The sequence below is a fragment of the Apiospora aurea genome (assembly GCF_038362705.1).
Source record: "Apiospora aurea strain CBS 24483 chromosome Unknown utg000001l_segment0_segment0, whole genome shotgun sequence".
Taxonomy (NCBI): domain Eukaryota; kingdom Fungi; phylum Ascomycota; class Sordariomycetes; order Amphisphaeriales; family Apiosporaceae; genus Apiospora; species Apiospora aurea.
In genome coordinates, this window is record NW_027117388.1 from 3072878 (window position 1) to 3094643 (window position 21766).

Consider the following 21766-nt stretch of genomic DNA (forward strand, 5'->3'; position numbering starts at 1 on the left):
TAAGCGTCACTTGTGCTTTCTGCGACGACACTGTCAGTGCCAGATCTCCAGATCGTATCTGCTACCGAGAAGCTCGAAAAGTCCTCACCATAGTCGTCAAGCCGATCCATCGGCCCGGAAGTGACTGGAAGATTGTATGGTTGCGTGCATTCAAGAGGGTTGGGCCACGATGCATCTGTCGCGCCCGAATGCTGAAACGCGTCTCGTCAACTCTCAATCCTCCACACTTTCCGTAGTAAAGTAGGCAACTGAGAGCGATTGGCTTTGCCAGGCAAGTCAACTTGGCAGGAGATGTTCTAGGCAAAAGCATTCTAACAAGACCCTTCATTCTCATGGTACGACGGACAGCTTGTCCATCGGGTCTTCTCGCTGCCCAACCCACGACTCGCCAATCGTGATGCGGCCAAAGTGGTGATGTGGTCGATATGACGTGGCTGAGTCTAGACTAGTCTCCCCAACGATAAAAACCGAATATTCGGGATGTGCGACAAGAAGTCATCGCAGAGAAAGCCGCTATGCGTCCGGTGTTGTTTTGTGGTAACAATGATGCCGGGAGGGCAAGTGGTGGGCGACCCCAGAGCGCGAAACGCGATGGCCGAAGCACGCCCATTCTGAGTAGAGGCACTTGTTCCCTCATTGAGTCGTAGTTGCTGGAAACCAACCCAGAAAACTCCGAAGACACGTAAAACGGATGCCAGAAGCCGCTCAACTTGCCAGAACACCCATCTCTTTACCAAAGGGCGGTGTTGAGCTGCACTAGGCGGTGCTGCTCGTCGGGGGGGGTGGACAGAGGCGCTGAAGCACTACTCTTCGCCCAAACCACGACGCGTTCCGATACATGCGCCAGGGCACTGGTGATTTGCTCGGAATGGCAATTAAAAACACCAGAAATGACGGGAATTGACAACGGACTCTACCGCCCAATTTATTGAGCCCGAGATGGAAGGTGGTGGTGTGGTAGGCGGAGGTTGCGCAAATATGCGGATAGCTTCATCGCGACAAGGCCTGGTCAAAGACAGTCGGGGGTGCGATTGATATGCACGCACTAAGGGTGCATCGTGTGAAGTTCTATAAATCAGATTGGATTCAATCAAAGCAGAATCATTTGGAGCAGCGTGCCGAAGCGGTTCATACATCTATTACATGGGTTGGGAAACCACCATGTTGAATGCGACGACACAGTATGTTGGATCTTGCGATGTCATCAGGAGGGGGCGGGTGTTGGGAAAGCGACCCATATCAATTTGTGACTACTAGACTAACACGGCGCGCGGGATCGCCGCAATTCTCGGGGATGGGGACGGAGATGGAACTGCCAGATCACCCCCTCACCAATGAGTCAGCCGATCGCATGATGGCACGGGTGTGGGAGGCCAAAAAGACGGAAAGAAACGAGAGAAGTCGAGAACGAGAGTGATCTGGTTTGGGGGGCGTCATCGAAGGCTTTGGTGAGGGATGGGGATGGGGGAGGAGCAGAGCAGCGAGTATGGGAATATGGGATGGTGGTAATAGAGCGATGACTGGAGCTCGGGCGCATGATTTGAGTTGGCAAAGTCTGGAGTAGGGAGGAATAGCTGTTATAATCGCCTCGGCCAATCAGAAAAATGGCTGCCGGCCCACTCTGGGGGAAAGCATTTTTATTTCTATTTTTTATTTTTATTCCAAGCAGCGTCAGAGGCCGGAGAGACGGTAAAGGAAGACATCGCGCAGAGACTCCCGGGCCAGGCGAGGCTGTGTGACCAGGACAAAACCGTTTGGGTTCTATTCTGCTAATAGCGCTTGGCTTGCGCTGGCCCGGTCTAAACCCAAACGAGTATGCAGAAGAGAAGAAACAGTGGCGTTTCATCTGCCACGAGACAGACGGAGGAGCATCATGGAAGGGCGATATTGTATTGTATTGGTGGCCCGAACAGCGACACGAGAAAAAGAATTCCCGTCATTTACCCACCGCCTGCTCTGGCACCGGCGGGAGAGCCTTGTGGATGCAGGCATGATGGGATCATCCACGGGAACGCTACCGCCGACAGACATGGACCCTGGAATTGCGTGTGTACTACCTACACTTTGGGCCATGGATGTATATTGTATCTCGAGGTTAGATGGCATTCCCTGTCTCCCAGATTGCTCTGTCTACCTAGTGAGTGGCACGAGTGCAGTGGATGGATGGATGGCGAAGTGTGGAAGAAGGGATGGGACTCCTATGGGAGATGGGAGATGGGCGTCTGTCTGTTCTGCCATCTGGAGCCAATGCATGGCTATCACTTACACGCAGTCCCGGTCTCCCAGTCTGCCAGTCCCCCATCCCCACCCTAGCTAATTGCCCTTGTCAGTCTAGCCCCAAAAGCCAAGACCACCCACCAGCAGGCAATTGGAGTAACAGCCTACAGTAGCGAACATGGGGGGGGACGCGAGAAAAAGAGCGCTAAGGCGAAGCTAACTGCCCTTTTTTACTGATCTGATTCCAAGGTTTACTGGCTAACTGCTACTGATTGTGCAGCGCCGGCAGGGAACCCCCGCAAGTATATAAACATTGCTCCCGCTCTGCCCTCCCGCGTCCGACCACACACCCTGCCCTCTTGTTGTTCTCATATTCCCACACACGATCCCTCGCCAACACTCGAATTCTTGCTCGATCCATTAATTGGTCCTGCTCAGTCTCCCACTTTCAACTGCAAACCATCGTATATACACGTCAAACTCCACAACCAAATCCCCCAACTTTTCGCAATGGCTCCCAAGAAGGCTGAAGGCACTACTGCCGCCCCCAAGACCAAGAGCGCCCATGCCTCTTACCAGGTATGTGCATCCAGTTATCTGCCTGACAGGCTATACTCCTGCATTTCATTTAACTAACGCGCCGCAGGATATGATCACCGAGGGCATCATCACTGTAAATACCACCACTGCCATCACCCCTCCCCCCATGTCGGCGCGTTGCTCCACGCGTGGTGCCTAGGGCAGCCCTCGGGTCTTCGCCCAAGGTACCTGTGTAGAGCGCCGCCAGACTCATCCTGCCATACGCTCCTTTCATTTATGTGCATGTTTGCTGACTCGATTTTCCATCGAACAGCTCAAGGAGCGCAACGGTTCCAGGTATGCATTGTCTCAGCTCACGTGCTTAGCCAGTCACTAACCCACTCAATAGTCGCCAAGGTCTCAAGAAGTATGTCAAGGCTAACAACAACATCGTTGCCACGGAGAAGATGTTCGATTCTCTATTCAACAAGGCCCTGAAGGCTGGTGTTGAGAAGGGTGTCTTTGAGCAGCCCAAGGGTAAGTTCTGCAGCCTAGATGGACCCGCCTTCTCCATCCTACACATATGCTAACCCTACACGCCAGGTCCTTCCGGCCCTGTTAAGCTGTCTAAGAAGTCCAAGCCTGCTACTGCCAAGAAGGAGGGTGAGAAGGCCGCCGCGCCCAAGAAGGCTGCTGCCCCCAAGAAGGCGGCGGCGCCCAAGAAGGCTGCCGCGCCCAAGAAGGCCGCTGCTGCCCCCAAGGAGAAGAAGGAGAAGGAGACCACCGAGAAGAAGGCCGCGGCACCCAAGAAGGCTGCTGCTCCCAAGAAGACCGCCGCCAAGAAGGAGGCCGCCCCTGCTGCCGAGAAGGCTGCCACCAAGACGAAGACTGGCCGCGTCAGCAAGCCCAAGGCTGCCGCACCCGCCAAGAAGGCCGCCGCGCCAAAGAAGGCTGCTGCGCCCAAGAAGGCCGCGGCGAAGAAGGAAGCCCCTAAAGCTGAAGCTGCGGCGTGAGCTGTTGCCTGATTTGATGTTTGGTTCTTTTCAGTGTAGCTTGGCTGGCGATTGGCGTTCACGGATCAGGGTACAAAGACCGCGTTTATTTTCTATACGCGCAGGGATGGGATCGATTATTGTGATTTAGCAGGGACGGCTGGAAGGGTATCATTGTTTTACTGGGCCAGTGGGCGCGCCCGGACAGCGAGCCGGGCCAACTGAGTACCCGCCATGTTGAGAATATCGGTGTCAGTGCCCGCGTTACCCATTTGCGCAGAGCCGATGGGCTCCGTCGCGCTCATGAGTGGGTGGCATGCGCTCAGCAGCGGTGGACACTGTTGCAGACGCATGGAAAGGCACTATGACGATGTGATGAGAACACTTGTAATTTATACCACCAACAATGGATGTGCGAGTCTCGCATTTTTGACCTTGATTTCTATCTCTTCTCATCCGTAGGGGTATACTAGAGTCCCTAATGCATGATGGTGATGTGCATTGCTATTGTGCAGGTGAAACGCGCCTTTGGGTTGTCTTGTTTACATCGTGGCACACGCGGAGTTGGGCCTCAGACCCTGCAGGGGACTGGTGTGGGAATGGAGAGTGGCAGCTGCTCTCTTACGTGTGTAGAGTGAAGTGGCAGAGCAATAGGGGCGTGTATCACGTGCAAGTGGGGTCAGACTGCATTGCACCGAAATCAATCCAATTGATCAATCCAGCAATCAACCTCACACCGCAGCAGCATCGGATCTCATCTCACACCCTTCCCAAGCCTTTTTCTCATGTATCTTGGCGTCTCGTACCCTGACAAGTGGTGTGGTTGCGTATTTTGCCTCTTCGGGGTTTGGCAACTTCAACAGCATCTCATAAGTGAAGGTCAGTCAATACGAGGGGCACAAATTCCCAGGCCAACGGAAATGCTTATGAAGGCATCGCAGCCGTGGTTGGTTATTGATTAGATCGCATGATTCTAGGATGCAGCAGGGACAAATTCGGCATGTAGATAAATAATAGAAGCACACGTGGTTTGCTGTTCGCCTCACAAAAACATCTCTCTATGGAAGTGGTAGCGGGCGGCAGTAGGTTGTGAGTAGGCAAAGGTTAGCAGTTTCAGAGTGTTTTGAACGTCATCATTTCCCCCAACCCAGCAGCAGAGCTTTGCAGAACATCGTGGAACCTTGTTGATACGAAGTCAGAAGTTACATGATCTGGATCTACCCAGAGCTGCGGCGAGTATGAACCGACACGGTGCCGACGCGTTGAAACCGACAGGGTAAAAATAGCTCTCGCGTAGAGACAAGAACATTGAACGGATTATAGCTGGCGTTGATTTGACTGGGTGCTGGTGCGGGATATAGGAATAGCTACTACCCGGGTATATGAAACGGAAATATACCGATGTTATATATGATGTAGGGGCACACCTGCCGGGCGATTGGGGTCAAGCAGCGCAGCAGAAGGAACATTGACGGGTGCATGTGCATAGGACGTGCGCTAGTGCCCAATTGGTACTACGGGATTGGCAGAGTACGCAAACAAGACAAGCCTGAACCGCTGTTGCCCGTCACTTTGGACTTGAACCGCACGACTAACCAGCCCTTAGGCGGTACACGTAAGCAACCTTCCCTAGCAGATGCCCCGTGGCGTCAACCGTAATGGTCATGCCGGTAACAGGTACGTACTTCTGACTTCTTACTAAATGCAGCGGCCTATGCCACCTGCGCTCACATCATTGATCCCTTGGGAAGTCGGAAGTGCTTAATCAATTGGGTCGCATGCAGGCGAGGCAGATCGGTTGGTCGATTGGTCGGTCGGTCTGGGCCTGGCTACATGTGCTTTTTACGTCATCTGCGCACTCCAGTGAAGGGGACGAGGAGGTAAAGTAAAGGGATGCTGCAGACGGTCGCTTACGCAGTCCAGTGGTTTTGGGCTCATCGGTGCAACATCAAGCCATAGACGCTTGCTTGAGCCCGCGGTTTATCTCCATCTCAATCATGTTTGGACCGAGAAGTCGATTGATTGAATCATCGAGCCAGTTGGCCGTCGTCCAATCCCTTTCCCAGCTTGCCTTGGCCATTCCAAGTTCCAACTGGCCATCCACCGGCTGCGGCTCTTTCTGTGGCCCTGTCCGAACTGCCCGCTACTTGCATGCCTAAGGAGGGGAGCGATCGCCGAGCCATCCATTTGGGACCCTGACGGCTTCGTCCCGTTCAAAGTTTCCGCAGGCAACACCAGCACCAGCACCAGCACCCAACACCACCACCACGCCTTGTCATGGCCGGCTAACATTCCAACCCCTACTTCTCCCGGCCCCTCGAACCCCCATCATACTAGCCAATTCATTTCCTTGCCATCATGTCCTCGACATCGCCATCCTTCGGCTCCAATAACCCCTTTCGAAGGAAAACCGGAGGCCCCTCTCCCTCGTCCGCCAACCCGAGCGGGTCCCCTGCTCCGAGCTCAAGCTTAGACAACCCGACACTATCGTCTGCCCCACGGCCACCGGTGACGACCTTCAGAACAGCCGTGCCAGAACACCACGATGGTCGCCATGACCCTATCCAGACAAAACCAAAGAAGATTGTGAAGAAGGTCCGCGTCCAATCGCCGCCGCCATCTTCGCCCGAGGATGCTGTACCCGTCACTACCTACTTCCCGCCCGCCGATTATGGCGACGACGGCGACGGCGACGACAGATTTGACCATGTCGACAACCGAAATGGCCGGAACGCGATAAACGAGGGCGATGTGGTCGACCCCTTCAGTGGTGGTCAGACCGAGGAGGAGGATGAGGAGGAGGAGACGAGGACAGAAACATCGGACGAGCACACACTACCAAGGGCACCGCCGAACCCCTTCTCGAAATCACCCGGCGATTTGGAACAGAGTGTACCGGGAGAGGAGGCCAACTCGGCCCCTGGATCCAAGGGAGCATTGGATGTCAACTCTTTCAAGAGGCTGCTGTTGACAGGCTATGCCGATAACACCGGGGCAGCTGGAGCAGCAGCCGGTACACCACTGCCAGGGACGACTGGTACTTGGTCAGGCTCGAACCCGCTCCCAACTCCAAACCACGACGGAGCAAGTGTCACGGATGCAAGCTCTGTATCCAGGCAGTCAGTAGCAGATGCCATTCTGGATACCCCTCGTACATCCCACGAGATATCGGAACCAGAAGAAGCTGGGGAGCGGCGGAGCAGTCATCTAACTTCTCCCTTGGCAAACATTCAATCAGCTTCTGGGCGCAAGAAGCCGCCACCGCCGAGCTCCCGTCATGGAAAACTGATAAAGATCGAGCTGGGATCCGAACAAAGGCCCAGTACCCCGCGAAGAGACTCTGAGGTACGAGTGTCGCTAGACACAAACGTCCAGCCTACTGGCCAGCAGAGCCCGCTATCCGCATCATCCGACGTGAACAAGCCGCTTCCGCTTCCGCCCACTCGTACACCGGCCGATGAACAGAGTGAGTCACCCTTTGATCGCGAGGCTGCTGGAAAACTCCCAGAGGCTTTTAGTGATACAGCGGTGGCGGCGAACTTGGGGCCATCCAAACCATCGGACGGAACACGGAGCCGGTCTGAGTCGCAAGTTAGCACTGGCACTACATCCAGTGTTCGCAAGCCAGCTGCTCCGCCGCCACGCCGCCACGGACGATCAGACTCCAAGCCACCGTCCATCATGGCAAATCCGGCAGATGAGGAAGCCCCGCGTAGCTCGATGGAATCGAACCGGTCGCGAGCGGATAGTCTGCGCCCCGGTTCCAGCGCCAACGCAGGCTTAGCTGCTCCCGTTCCTCCGCCTCCCAGGAGGCCAAGCCATAACAGATCAGGTAGCTCCATTACGAGCCCAACATCGGTATCCAGTCCTGGGAGCATCGATGGAGTAAGGCTACCTCAAGGAACTGGCTTCAGCCTATTTGAACATCCGAATTACGGGTCTGGCATGGCCACGGTGACGACTACCAAGGATGGCGTGCCAAAGCTGTCACCACCACCACCACCACCAGCTCGGCAATCCAGTGCCAGAAGGCCGCCCAGCATTAGCTCGTTGGAGAGCGGCAGCAGGAAAGTTAGCAGAGAAAAGGATGGTTCCATAGCCGCACCACCGCCACCGCCACGCAGAATCCGAAGCAACAAGAGCAGCTTGGGGAATGCGGAAGCAATACGTGATGGTAGTGGGTCACGAAGTGTCAGCAGTGGTGGGCTGGAGCGGGTTGATGGGGAACCACCAAAGAGTCTTGCGACTTCAGAAGCCACCAACATAGGCACTGGGGTTGATATCCTCAAGGACTTGGAGGCCCTACAGAACGAGGTCAAGGCTGCCATGGGCAGATCCTAAGGGAGTTTATATATAATATGACGTGAATAGTCATATGACTTCAAGGTGGCAACGTGATTCGGCGGTGTGAAATACATCTGTCTACGGCTTCTTTGCCACATGCCAGATGCCACAAGGGGGGTTGCTTGGACGATGAAGGATTCGAAGGGTCAAGTTGACAGCAGTTCACAAGATACGGCGATGGTCTAGACGTGTGTGTGTGTGTGTGTGTTTATGAGATACATCTAAGGGGGAGCCTTGGTATGTGGTGTATTCCAGAATCGCTTGGCACATACTTTGTATCTGAAATAGGGGCCTTGTAATGCTACGGCACAGATGCCTCGATACACTGCCAAAACTGGACTCTTTTGCTTAAGAATGCCTGTAAAGCCAGAGAAATCTTATTGAGCCAGATGCTCAATAGGTTTGCTGTCCAGTCATAGGGAGCTTGGACAGTTTGGATGAAGGGCTTGCTCCATAAAGCACATCGCTGACAAGCTAGCTGTCTGTACTGTATAAACTCAAACACCAAAGTCTTTGCCCAAAAGCATTTGGGGTTGGCATGCTGGGCCCTCACATTTGAGTAGCTCGCTTTTCTCAGTGTGACTGGCTGTTCAGAGGGCCTACGTGAAGATACCTAGAAGGCCGTGATAGAGACTGGATGCACTTAACCTACCTAAACACAGCCTCGGAGTCAAGCCATGGCATTGCACAAGCGGGGAAGAGGCCAGTCCCTCCTCTCACTACTTATAAATGTTAACATCAGGGCCTATGACAATCCCATCGGTGGCAGAGGCACCCCAAGGTCACTGACAGGAACGCCCTTTGTATGTAATGAATGGCCATGACCACGGGCCTGACACCCTAGTGAGTCGGCGTAGAGTGAGATTGCAATCTCCTTTGCCGAGGCGGGAATTCGTTCACTTTGGAATTGTAGCTAGCTTTATAGACTGGTTTTGTTATGTGATTTCGCCCTCAGCAAGTCGATATTCTAGACTGAAGCATGTGCCTTCCCTCTCTGATCTGGTCTTGTGAACAAGCCCCACACCTTCACGTCCAGCTCACGGCACTGATACCAAAACACCTTCTCGTAGCCCCCGTCTTGTATTCACCATCGCCGAGTGTCATATTCACCACAGCCGAGTGGTGCATTCACCCTCGTCGAAAAAGGCAGGCCACTTTGTATTCAATATCGGCGCCGTGAGTATTTATTTCGAGGCCTCTTCCTCTCCCCGCCGATTCCTTCTCTCCTGCTAACAACTTCCACACTCGACAGTGATATCCTATTCCGGTATCTCTTTCCGTCCTCGCCGACAATTATCTTTTTTTTTTTTTCATCGCTCATAAATCCCTCCGTCGTCTCGCCGACAGATTTCTCCCCCTCGACGATAGACCTCTTCTCGTCGACGATCCCATCTGTCTTGTGGGTAACTTTCATACGTTCCTACCCGGTCAACTGTAAGTCCAACTTTTCACGGCTCAACCGGGTCAACTGGACTCAATCATCATCGGGTTTTCTCCAGCCCCCACAGATGTTGTTGCTCGCTACCCGCTGCTTCTTGCTTGTGGTCTTCCTACTCTCAACTGAATTCTTTCTGCATAACTCAACTGACATTCCGACCGTTAGTTCCTACCGATTCCTCAACTTTCTCCCATTGCCTATATAATTCACAACTGGCCAACTTTCTCACCCAAAACCATCTCCTCGCCGAGTCATAACCACGACATCTACATCAGCATGGAATCCAAGCAGGCCATCAAGGTGCAGCCGCAGGAGGGCACTTGGGGATTTTACAATCTCCTTCCCGATGAGCTGAAGTTGAAAGTCCTGAAGTACGTCATTCCTCGGCATGGTGCACACCACTTCACCATGAAAGTCCCGGACCGACTTGCTGCGAACGACCCCAGCCGTCGGCGTGTCGATCGGGAGGTACTCGAGATCGCGTCCCCGTTGAGCAAGAGTCAGAAGGTCAAAGATGATGACTCAGCCTGGGTGGGCACCTGGAACCTCGGTTGGACCGTGAAAATGTCGCGGGGAGAGATCATGAAGGGCAAGAATCGCAAGGTGCTCTACCAACGAGACCGCAGTAAAAACTGGTTCAAGAAGGAAGAGCCCAATGTGGCCAGAGTCGACCCGTACCGAGACCTGATAATCCTCCGCGTTGCCAGCAAGGACTTTGAGATCACCAGCTTGGACCCGGCCAAGAACCGCAAAAAGTTTCGTGACATCAAGATAGTGGGATTTGACTTCTTCAATCCCGAGGGCAAGACGGCCCGTGGCACACCCTGGAACATGGGTGCATTTTTCTGCACCTGCTATCTGCGTCCTCACAGAGACCTCGCCATCTGCCCTAAAGCTCTTTGCGAGTTCTTGCGGCTGTTCGGTAGACTGAACACGGTGTTTATCATTTACCCCATCAACAAAGGCCGCATCGACCAAAAGATCCAGCAGGGAATCGGCAACAGGGGGCAGAAGCGCACCCGCGATGGCACGGTGATCGAGCAGACACCCAAGTTCGTCAACAAGGACGCCGAGACCCTCATGGAAGACACGATGAACAAGTTCAAAGGTATGTATTATATTATCTTCTGCAGGTAGAATCGGGATCGGGAGTAACGGCGAAATGATCAAGGGACTGACACTCCTGACAGGCATTGCCCATGAGCGTAACCTCGTCGTTTTCGAGGATCGGAAGAGGGTGTACTATCAGGTGCGCAAGAAGGACTGCAAGGAGTTCAAGGACCACCACAACCTCTGGGGTATAGTCAGCCAGTTCCAACGCTCGTGGACCAAACGCCGGCCTGTCGGCGACCCGATTAGCGACGCTCAGTGGGATGTCTGGACAGGGGTCAAGGTCGGGGTCTTGGTCTGCAGGGACCGGGTGGCAGACGATCCCTGGAAGGTCAAGGCGATTCTCAACAATGAGATCAAACCGGAGGAGGAGCGAGCGGAGTCACCTTAGAAGGCTAAGCCGATCCTTGAGGGCGGTTTCCCGGAGAGAGCAAGTGTACGATAGGACTTTGCGGACTTCATTTCCTCACCGGGTAACGTGAGGATTTATGAGATTGGCCGCGAAATTGACACAGCTTTAAATGTGTTTTCCCCTGGAAGGGTGCAAGATCCGACCCGAATTGCAGACACGATGCAATGCTTCACGAGTTTTGATTTCCTAGTAATAAACCAGATTAGGCAAAGCGATGGCCGTATTTGGTGATGTTGGCGCTGTGATATAGATTATCTGGACGAAGCATCCATTACTTGCAGGTGACATGCATATACATAAAGTAATTACTTATGCCGGCACCTCGCTCGTTGTCGTACATTACCGGACGGAGAAAAAACGGCGATTCGGATTCTGTTAGGGGGCTCTAGACTACAGTACAGGGCATAGCTTGGTGTAAATAAGTGGCACATCCGATCTTAGGCCGGTATACCCGAGAGTGCCGGACTTCTAGCATCCATCAAACACTAATGATGACCCAAAGCAGGAGTCCACGAAGATGAAAATGCTAGACAACGCAGAAGGAAAACTGAAAGATGCAGTCCTCGCTCTGAAGTTGGTGAGTGGAGTGCCTATACTGCCATGCCATCCCTGCGATGCTGACTGGGCAATGAATGACAGGCAGCCGCGGCCTCTGGGCAGTCATCACTGCGGGTATGGCTTTTCGTTCCCGCCGGCATCCTCGCGATGCTGGCTGCGTGCTACGGCGTCGACCGCCTCTTCCAGATTGGCAATGTGGCTTTCCCGGCCTCGGTCGCTTGCCTCGTCGTCTTGTTCCTGGCCCTACTGCTGAGCGAGCAGGTCCTGGGCGAACATCGGACCCGGCGCCTGGTCGCTTACATCGAAGTCCCGGTAAGCCAGCCACTTCTTTGGGATGCCCACAATCGATGCGACGGAGAGAAACAGCATACTGACCAAATACTATCTACAAGGGAGGGTGGTCTCTTCGCTGGATCGGTGTCTTTTTCACGCCCTCCTTCGTCCTGCTGCCTCTGAGCCCGCCCATCGGCGTGGTCGAGGTGTTCAAGATGATCGCCGTGTTCGGTGAGTTTGGCCTAGGAGTTGGTGCTCGCTAGCTATATACCCGGCTAACGATATGGGGCAGTGATCGGATTTCTGGTCATGATGGCCGGCACGGCGTACATGACCCGCGGGCTCCAGCTCGCGGTCGGCTCTTCCAAACGAGCCATCACCGAGCGCGCCGAGGAGATGGGGCACGAGACGGATGAGATCCCGATGACCACAACGACTCCGGCTGGCGGAAGGACGCCCGATACAGACAGTGAGCCCCCTCACTCCCCGAGGCCTTCGCAGGTGCACCTCGCAGACGCAGCACCGCCCCCACTGCCAGAGAGCGCCGAGGCTGCCGGCACCAGCACTCCAACGATACCTCCCGACTTGCCTGCCCAGGCTCCGCTGCCACTGCCGCGGGCCAAGCAATGGGCCGTCATCATTGCTGCAAATCTAGATGTCGTCACCTACTTGTTGCTGTTCGTCCTAGTCGGGATCCCCGTCTATTATAGCACAGGCTATGCAATGCCGATCCAACTTACCTTCAGCATTTTGACGTACTTTGGCTCTCTCGCGCTCCCGCCAACCTGGAGACAGTTTCTCCATCCTGTTCTCGTCTCCGCGCTCTTCACCGTCTTGGGAATCTGGGTGATCGGTTTGACCATAGGTCGTGACCTCGACAGTACCTTGAGAGAGTACAAAGTAGGTGCAAACTATGCTCGGGTCTGGAACGGGAGTCACCAACTTCCCGGGGCCGGCGACATGTTCAGCACCGTCTTAGATGCTAGTATTATCGCCCTAGCTCTGCCCATGTACCAGTATCGACGAGAGCTGAAACAGCATTTCCTCGCCATCGTCATACCTAACGTGGTCGTGTCGGTGGCGTCCCTCTTTGCCTACCCGTGGATCTGTTTCGCCATCGGCATCACGGCCGAGAGAAGCCTTGCCTTTGCGTCTAGGAGCCTGACCTTGGCTCTGGCCATCCCGGCCACCGCCAACTTGGGCGGAGATGCCAACACGGGCGCCGCCGTCGCCATCATGAGCGGTATTGTCGGGGTCCTCATAGGACAGCGGTTCCTTGCCTTGCTAAAGATCCCTGAAGGTAAGCTGTGAATTCGTCATACCTTAGGCCTGGAACCATGTACCCCCTTACTGATGGTGTCATAACTCCTAGACGATTACGTGACGCGGGGTGTCACTCTGGGAGCCAACTCCTCGGCCATGGCCACGGCACTTCTGTTGCGTACGGACCCACGAGCGGCAGCTCTATCGAGCCTGGCCATGAGCCTGTTCGGCGCTATCACTGTTCTCTTCACCTCTATTCCTCCCATTGCCAACGCAGTCCGGTCATTGGTCGGTCTCTAGCAATGGCTTGGGCGAAAAGTACACCACCCTAGGCGTTAGGTGCTTTAGCAAGAGATAACGTGATGTGTGCACATGATTTTAGGCTAATATACCGTGGACCTCTGGGGCACGAATCCGTGGACATGGCTCAGATGACTTGGCATGCAATTGAGGGGAATTCTAGACCGGGTGATCAGCGTCGCTGCACTGCAACGTCGGCTCGTGCTGGTTGTCGGATCACTGATGTTACGGATCAGGCAGTTGCGATGCCACCCTCGTAAGAAGCGATATCCAAAGGGAAGAGAAGAAACGGTGGGCTCAGCTTTGGTTACACGGAGTTATTATCGTATAAGTTGGACGAGATGTCAGTTACTACGAAGTAAGGGTTGGCGAAGTGAGCGTTTCTGGGGATGATTCTTACATCGACCAGAAACCAGTCATCACGAAACGGCAACTCCTAGAATGTGGTTTAATCAGATACTCTATACCTTACTTGTGGCTGCAGTTGCGAGAGCTTGCAAAGATCCAAATACTGTTGACAAGGATGGTGACGGATTGACCGTCACGACTATCACTGGGAAGTATACAGGTGTTCAAAGCACCAAGTACAATGGTGTTCGGGAATTCAGGAGTATCCCCTACGCAAAAGCGCCGGTGGGCGATTTGAGATGGCGGCCGCCCGTCGCCCTCCGGCCCTCAACGAAGCACCGCTATTCGAACCGCTTCCCGCCGTCGTGCTCGCAGTACCTGACGAGTACGCTGACATTGTGGAACACTAACATATCGGACTTCTCAATCGCCACGGCGGGCCAGAGCCACCACGCCGGCCAGTTCGCGCAGACGAGCTCCGAGGACTGCCTGAAGCTCGCCGTCTGGACCCCGCGGAACGCGAGCCGCGGCGACGGGCTGCCCGTGGCGCTCTTCGTGCCCGGCGGCAGCTTCGTCACCGGCGGCGTCGAGGTGCCCTACCAGGACCCGGCGGGGTTCGTGAACCGCACCCAGAAGCACATCGTGGTGACCGCGAACTGGCGCGTCAACCTCTTCGGCTTCCCCAACGCGGCCGGGCTCGAGCACCAGAACCTGGGCATCCTGGACGTGCGCATGGCCCTCGAGTGGGTCTACGCCAACATCGGCGCCTTTGGCGGCGACCCGCGCCGCATCGTGCTCTGGGGCCACTCCGCCGGCGGCGTCGCGGCCGACGTCCTGGACTTCGCGTACGACGACGAGCCGCTCGTCGCGGGCTTCTTCCTGCACTCGGGCGCCGCCGTGCGCGAGTTCGCCCACGGCGACGACGCGCTGCAGTCCAACTTTAGCTTCGTCGCCCGGCACGTGGGCTGCGGCGGTGGCGACGACGACCACGCGGCGGCGGCCGAGCTGGAGTGCATGCGGCAGGTGCCCGCGGCCCTGCTCAGCCACTTTGTCGGGGCGTACGGCGACAACAAGACGAAGCCGGGCCTGCGGTTCCGCCCGACGGTCGACGGCCGCCTCATCTTCCGCAACTACACGGCGCGCGGGCTCGCGGGCCGGATCTCGCGGGTGCCCGCGCTCATCAGCACGACGGCCAACGAGCAGGCGAGCCTCGCCAAGTGGAACCCGGGCCTGAACGCGTCGCTGGCGCAGCCGTCATCGTCGGGTCATAACAACCCGCCGCCGGACCAGGCCAAGCTCGACAAGACGACGCTGAGCGACTTCGTCTGCGTCGCGCGCGAGGCGGCCGCGGTGCGCGCGGCCCGCAACCTCACGACGTACCGGTACCAGTGGGCCGGCAACTGGACGAACCTGACACCGTACACGTGGATGGGCGCGTACCACGCCAGCGACATGCCCATGGTCTTCGGCACGTACGACCTGCGCGGCGGGGCGACCGCGGGCCAGCGGCGCGCGGCCGAGGCGCTGCAGGACTACGTGTTCGCCTTCCTCGAGGACCCGGAAGACGGGATCCGGCGGCACCTGGGCTGGCGGCGGGCTGACGTCGCGCCATCTCGCGACGACGATGAGCAGCGCATGGTGCGATTTGTGGGTGGCGATGGCGGTGCTCCTTCGAGGCTAGGGGAGGGCGCGACGACGGGCGCGTCGCGGTGAAGCAGATTAGTGCAGCCGAAGTAGATGGTGCGTGTGCCGGATCCGGCACATACAATGCAAGTCCATCGTGAGCGGAAGGGTCACTAGGTTCGTCTATTTTGTCTTAAGCTTGGGTCACCTGACATATGATGGTTGAGATATTGGGCATGTGATGAAACACCGTGATGTGTTGTTACTGTTACTTGATATTGCTATGCTGCGGTAGTAGTGTATATTTTGCCTTCCACCACCCCGGAAATGTAGGATTGCTCCTGATGACGTAGTACGCATTGATGCAAAAAGAAAACTCAATGATGCAAGGAGTCCTGTTTGTCTCCTTCTCCCCATGATTTGCGCTGCCCATGCAATGCAAACAAAACGCCCCCCAGTAAAACGCCGACCCAGATTGGGTTTGTGTGTAAATGCCTTGCAAGGAGGGACCATGCTGTGTGCCGAAGGATCAAAGACCCGACCGATGCATCGAAAGAAGAAGAAAAAGGAAATAGGGTATTTCGGTATGCAAAGGAGTGCGCTGTCCGTCTCTGTCTCAGATGTGTAAATGCAGGAATGCTGGATATGCCGTTTCCGTACGCCCCCTGGCTGGCACCTCTGTAAGCAAGCCGCCAGGGCCCGGCCATTGAACCCTGTCTGCATCGTGAACCCTGGACCCATAAACGCCGTGGCGCACCACATATGCATCCACCCCATCTATAAGTGATGTGAGGTGATGCGATGCGATGCGATGACGATCAAAATGCAATAAAACGCCCGTATATAACTCCTGATGCCGTCATAAGTGTCGTTCCATAAACAAAACAAGAAAAAGGAAATCGGAGTCGCCAATTGATTAGGCGGTCGCTAATACTGCTGATATGTGTGTGTGCGTATGTGTCGAAGCCGGCTATCACCTGACGAAGCGCTCCGGGCTCTGTCTGGCGGCTTGGGGCGCGGGGATGGGCGAGTCCGAGTGGTCGCTGAACTGCGAAGACCGGGGCGACGGCGTGGGCGACGACACGGGCGAGATCAGATTGGACTCGGCCGAGCCCTTCTGCGGCCACTGCTGGTTCTTCTTTTCGCTCATGGGCTCGGGCGAGCGGTTGGGGGCGAACTTGCGCAGGAGCTGCGTCCAGTACATGGCCAGGACGAAGATGAGGGAGCCGATGACGATGACGAGGACCAGCGTCACCACAATGGTGGTGATTAAATCGTTCATGTTGATCGTGGGTTGTGCGGTCTCGTTGGAGGATGGATTTATGGACCGAGAGAGAAGAGCGGTTCGGAGGGTCGACGGTGTAAGTGGGAGAGGAGAGGTGGGGATCCAGCCAGCGACAACAGAACAGGCTCAGCCTATTTGGAGGTCTTTTGCTTTCTGACTAATAACGGCCTCTTTCTTTCTTTCTCTTCTAAGAGCGACTGTGTATAACAACAACGGCAACAGAAGCGAAAGCGGTTGTGTGGGTGTATATGTTTGTGTTGGTTGTGCGTAGGATGTCGTTGGGTTTGGTGGTGGTTCTGGAATAGTAACGTAGCGACAGACAGACGAGGACGGGACCGAGTCTTTGTGCAGTGTGGATGTTTCAAAAATCGAAAACGGGCGTTTGTTAGTAGGCGAGGCCGTCGCTCAGTCACAGCGAAAACACTTTTTTCTTTCTAAATTTGGCCGCTTCTGTAACGAGGAGGAGGAAAGAGGCCCTGAGGGTGTAAGGGTTCGAGTGGTTATGTAGGAGGCGGTACGGCGGTATGGTAGTATTGGCCCACTGCGACTTGAGGGAGGAAAGGACAGACACACGGAGGGCCCGGGGAGGGTCTGGCAATATTCCCGTTTTATCTATTTCCCTTCTGATCCCTCATTCTGGCTCGTTCTCTCTCTTCTGGTATCTCCCGCCCGCAGGCGTGCAGAGTTTCTTGTCTTAGAAGGGCCTGTACGTCACCCACACTTCTCAGCAGTTCCCTCGCTCTGGACTCTGGGCTCTGGGCTCCCGGCACTGCCGCGCAAGCGGACGGTGGATGTTGGATGGTGGATGGTGGATGACAAGCGACAGGGGGCGGGGGGAGCCTCTCGAAGCTTATGGTGGTTCTATTGGAGAATGGGGGTGCTGGCGGCAGGCTGGATCGTTGGCGCTACGCAGTGCTTGGAGCCAAGCCGGTGCGGGCGGCACGCTGGAAGTCGCCCAAAAAAGACGACCCAGGCGCTAAAGAAATCGAGCAATCGTAACCACACATCAGCCAAGGCCTAGACAGCATTGAAACCTGATGCCGCCAGCAGCAGAGCGTACCGAGGGCAGCGGGTAAGTAGGTAGCAGATGGTTATTCATAGATGCCGTCGGAGGACAGGCGATCGACCCTTTCCCGGGCCATGACATCTGAGGTTGGGCTCACGCTACACACCTTGACACCTCACCTACTTTCACACGCCAAGTATCTCAGTAGGTACCGCCGGACAAAAAGTGCGAGCACGTTGAGGGGCATTCAAAGTGGTCGACTCCGCATGCTCCGAGATGGGAGGTCGGCCGCAAGAACCGGGTCCCATCCCGCTGGTCCTCCCCCTGGTCCTCGCCCTGGTCCTCAGGTTCGCCCACATAATACCAGAAGAGAGAGGAAAGAGTACTTCACCTACCTGACAGATGTTTTGGGTCGCCGCAGACCGAACTCCCAGGGTCGAGAGGGTCCAGCATACTTACTCGGTCTCGCTTCTGATTGGCGTGCCAAGGGCCAGTCTCCACTGCGGGATCCTACCCTCAGCACCTTTCATCCATGCGTCACACAATTGACGTCTGACCCTCCAGGCTCCTTTGCCGTAAAACCCCCCCAAATGGCCTATTGCACTGCTATAGCGTGTAAAACCACAATGTCGGTGTTCGTATTCGCCAGACAACCCAGGGCCTGTGCCTTCCTTATTCTCTGATTTCCCTTGTCAGAGGGGGGTGGCTTGGCGGCCGGTTCGTCCCTCTCATGTCAGATGTTACCTTTTACGGTTTGATTGACCGCTGCAGGTGCAGAGCACCTTTTTTTTTTTTTTTTGATTCTGGATTATTCTTTTGGACAACAACTACGTGCATATAATAGTGTCTGGGACATGGTATGGCATCGTCAGTATGCCAAGGAAACCAACGCTAGCCAGAGCAAACTTTCCGATTCCCACTGCGAATTGTTGATACGAATGAATTCATGAGGCCTAGCAGTATCCCGCACGCCTCGGCCAGCGTCATGGTGCCATTGATGAACACCTTGCACGGGAGGGGGAAATGGCTGGAATAAAAGCAGGGAACAGGCCAGCATACGCCAACTTGAGTTGAGGCTCACTAAACCATTTGAGCTAGAACACATGCATTGATTTGAGTTAAGGTGAGCATGCCCCAAAATCGCCTCGCAGTAGCTGTGCACTAGCGGAAGACACCAAAGAGAAGAAGAAAAAAAAAAAGCGCATGAGGAGGTGTCACTGTGTCAGGCGGTGATGAGGTAATCGTCACCGTCCTTCCTCACTGCAACAGCAAACCTGTTGTGACGTGCAGAACTTGTCTCGAGGTCAGAAGACCATTCATCATCACTTGGCTCTTTTGGCTGTGTGTGTGCACTGGGGTGAAGTCATGGCACCTCCAGCTTGTCCAGTGAGTCAGATCGGCCATTGCACCTGGAGATCGAATGCTTGAAACCCTTCCATGGCGGGACATGCCAATCCACGTCGACAATCACGGCATTCTCGGTCTGTTCTCTATCTACTCTCAGCTACTGTACAATCTGGCTTTCCGGAGCCGGAGCCGGATCTGCGCCTTTGGCGTCCCCATACATATCAAGGTTTCCCTCCCGCTTGCTCCAACGCTGAACGTGGCTGCTCCCAGGCTCCTGCTTGCTGGGTCAAGGATGACGGATGGAAGAAGTCAATCTTGCTTACTTGGGGTAAGGGTTGAAGCCGCCCGCATGGGTGATGCCAAGTTGCAAGGTTTGTGGGACATGGCACCACGATCACTAAATATGCACATGTGTGCACGTAGATCAATGGGTAAAGGAGAATATAATATTCTACGATCGGCAGGCATGTTGGCATGGTTGATCTGCGATATGCGACTCCAGATAAGAAAGGATCGGGTATATGATGTGCACGCGGTCCGCTTCTTTGGACTATCATGCCGCCATCACTCCACGGGCCGCGCAAACCATCCCAAGAAGACCACGGTCTCGACTAGTGCAGCGCGCTTATCATCTTCCAGAACCCCATGAGATGATGCCAGAGATACGTCACATGTCGCCTTTATCAATCGGCAAACTGGCAAAAGGTCACTCGATGTATGGGCATATTGCGTCGGTGATCATCACGATAGCGACACCATCGTCTTTTACTCTGTTTCAATGACAAAATAAAAATTGTTTTTTACTGTACCCGTAACGACATTCGTGCACCGTTTAAGTTTCACTCATCAATGGACGCGCTACGTCAGCATGGTAAAGTCAGATACAGCTCTAAAACCTGCTGAGACAATCTCCTTGGAATATTGTGGTTTTGGAGACAATAACGTTCTTTCAAGGGGCTTGGGCTGCTCACACGGCACTATTAGCTGCCATCAAGGCGACCAGTCAACATCTGTTGCGATTGGTACATCGTCTTGAGCATCTTGTTTGAATGCAGTTGTGAGCTGATGCCAGGTTGCCATTGTTTGTGATGTCATGGCCTCGATGCTGGCAAGGCTCATGATATTGCTTCCGCAAGATCTGGTGCGGTTAGAATCCAGGCGCGTGGATATGCTCTCTCGGTATACCTGATGATTGGAAGCCGGGGAGTATACGTGCGTATGGTAATAGGTATATAATGTATCCCTTGGGTCGTCGCTACTAGAATCGCACGTCAGCTATCATGCCTCGAATGCCTCGAATGCCAACCCGTGCATGTGACTATGCAGGCAACTACACACACTGATCATTCCTAAACCTCGAAATTATACCTTCAGTTTAGCCCATCGTGTCCATGCCGCTGCGTTGATGTACTCTCCCCTTCGTGAGAGCCCGCATGCATTATCGTGGTCATGCCGCACTTAAGCACTTGACAACACTAACACACATACATCCCCTACCATTAGACTGCTGCTGCTCCTCACGCAGATTCTTTAACCGCTGCGGGCTCTCAGTCAGCGATGTGCTGCATATGCCCCAGTACTGGGTGCCTATGACGATTAGCTATACGCCATGAAGAAGGAGCGCGCCTCTGCTCAATACCGATGGCCCTTTGCCCTGGGCGGATGCTGACATGCCCGTTGATGAATGGATGGCTTATAGCCCCCCCCCTTTCCGCACCGAAGCCCCCTTTCGCGGACATCGCATCTCCCGGAACCCCCTAGAAGGGCCTCTCTGAAGAAGGCGTGTTCATCACTACCGCTACAGCTTCTATCCCTAGGACTGGTGCCGCCCTCCAAAGAGACATCGGAGGCGTGGATTTTAAGAAGGGGAATTGGTGGCTGAATCTCGGTTTGAGTCCAAGCCGCGCATTGAGCGAGAATTCTCTCTCGTTCTCACGCTCACCAATGCTCGTTGGTGGAAAGCGTCGCGACGGCGGGGCTCGGAAGGATCTCGTACCCGACGCATTCAGGAGAATATATGCTCGTATTCAGTGCGATGTCTGAGTTTGCGCTCTTATCGCTGCGACTCTGGTGTGGCTTTGAGATGGACGGCGTCTTGGTGTTGGATTGTTGAGGTAGCCATGACATCAGGCCCTACCGTTCTTTCGTGACACGGTCTATCAACATCCTGGGTTTTCTTAGCCTGTACCGCTCGCTGTAAAGAACAGAGTCAATGTGATAGATTGTTGACTTGTCCCGTCTCTTGAGTACTTCCCTGAGCTCTTCCAAAGGAGGTTTAAGAGCTGTGTGGCCTTAGACTCCAGTGAAGCATTCTTTGGCCGCTCATCCGGCATCAACGTGGCTGGCCTAGCGCTGTACGCACATCCCATCTATACAGAGGACGCCACCCATAAGCTTGCCTTTGCTTGAATGTAGTTTCCATCAGTTCTCTGTCTTGAAGTTTTCCCAATCGAAGGCCATATTCCGAGTACCGTTTACAAGAACGGCTCGCCGAATGATATAGCGGCACCGCAGTAGCCGCGAGAAAGGGCATTGTCGGTACCAACGTGAAGGTACTCAGAAACTCGAAAACTACCGGGCCGGAGTGCTTCACTCCTTCATCTTTCAGGAGACATAGCCGGGCTCTCGGCGCTGTCTCGCTTGAGCCTCGCATAGTCTTGCACAAGCCACAAGCCAGTCATCGGAACATTGCAATGATTATTGACTATGCCTTAGAGACATCAAATCAACC

General features: G+C 54.8%; 6 protein-coding genes across 6 annotated transcripts; 5 read left to right on the forward strand and 1 right to left on the reverse strand.

Annotated features, from left to right (window-relative positions):
• Window positions 1–2727: 2727 nt before the first annotated feature.
• On the forward strand, window positions 2728–3749 carry PG986_000963 (histone h1; the record flags this gene model as incomplete). Its single annotated transcript, XM_066837185.1, has 5 exons — window positions 2728–2796; window positions 2864–2890; window positions 3071–3093; window positions 3146–3273; window positions 3340–3749. 5 exons carry the CDS (start codon window positions 2728–2730, stop codon window positions 3747–3749), a joined length of 657 nt encoding a protein of 218 aa, XP_066706078.1.
• A 2337-nt stretch (window positions 3750–6086) lies between these two features.
• Window positions 6087–8069, forward strand: PG986_000964 (uncharacterized protein; the record flags this gene model as incomplete). Its single annotated transcript, XM_066837186.1, has 1 exon — window positions 6087–8069. One exon carries the CDS (start codon window positions 6087–6089, stop codon window positions 8067–8069), a length of 1983 nt encoding a protein of 660 aa, XP_066706079.1.
• A 1717-nt stretch (window positions 8070–9786) lies between these two features.
• Window positions 9787–11011, forward strand: PG986_000965 (uncharacterized protein; the record flags this gene model as incomplete). Its single annotated transcript, XM_066837187.1, has 2 exons — window positions 9787–10618; window positions 10701–11011. 2 exons carry the CDS (start codon window positions 9787–9789, stop codon window positions 11009–11011), a joined length of 1143 nt encoding a protein of 380 aa, XP_066706080.1.
• A 544-nt stretch (window positions 11012–11555) lies between these two features.
• Window positions 11556–13426, forward strand: PG986_000966 (Plastidal glycolate/glycerate translocator-like protein; the record flags this gene model as incomplete). Its single annotated transcript, XM_066837188.1, has 5 exons — window positions 11556–11609; window positions 11672–11902; window positions 11983–12094; window positions 12156–13163; window positions 13236–13426. The coding sequence occupies 5 exons, from the start codon at window positions 11556–11558 to the stop codon at window positions 13424–13426; spliced, it is 1596 nt and encodes a 531-aa protein (XP_066706081.1).
• Window positions 13427–13867: 441 nt separating this feature from the next.
• Window positions 13868–15487, forward strand: PG986_000967 (Alpha/Beta hydrolase protein; the record flags this gene model as incomplete). The annotated part of the gene is made up of 1 exon (XM_066837189.1): window positions 13868–15487. One exon carries the CDS (start codon window positions 13868–13870, stop codon window positions 15485–15487), a length of 1620 nt encoding a protein of 539 aa, XP_066706082.1.
• Window positions 15488–16370: 883 nt separating this feature from the next.
• PG986_000968 (uncharacterized protein) lies at window positions 16371–16679 on the reverse strand (the record flags this gene model as incomplete). Its single annotated transcript, XM_066837190.1, has 1 exon — window positions 16371–16679. One exon carries the CDS (start codon window positions 16677–16679, stop codon window positions 16371–16373), a length of 309 nt encoding a protein of 102 aa, XP_066706083.1.
• Between the last annotated feature and the right edge of the window lie 5087 nt (window positions 16680–21766).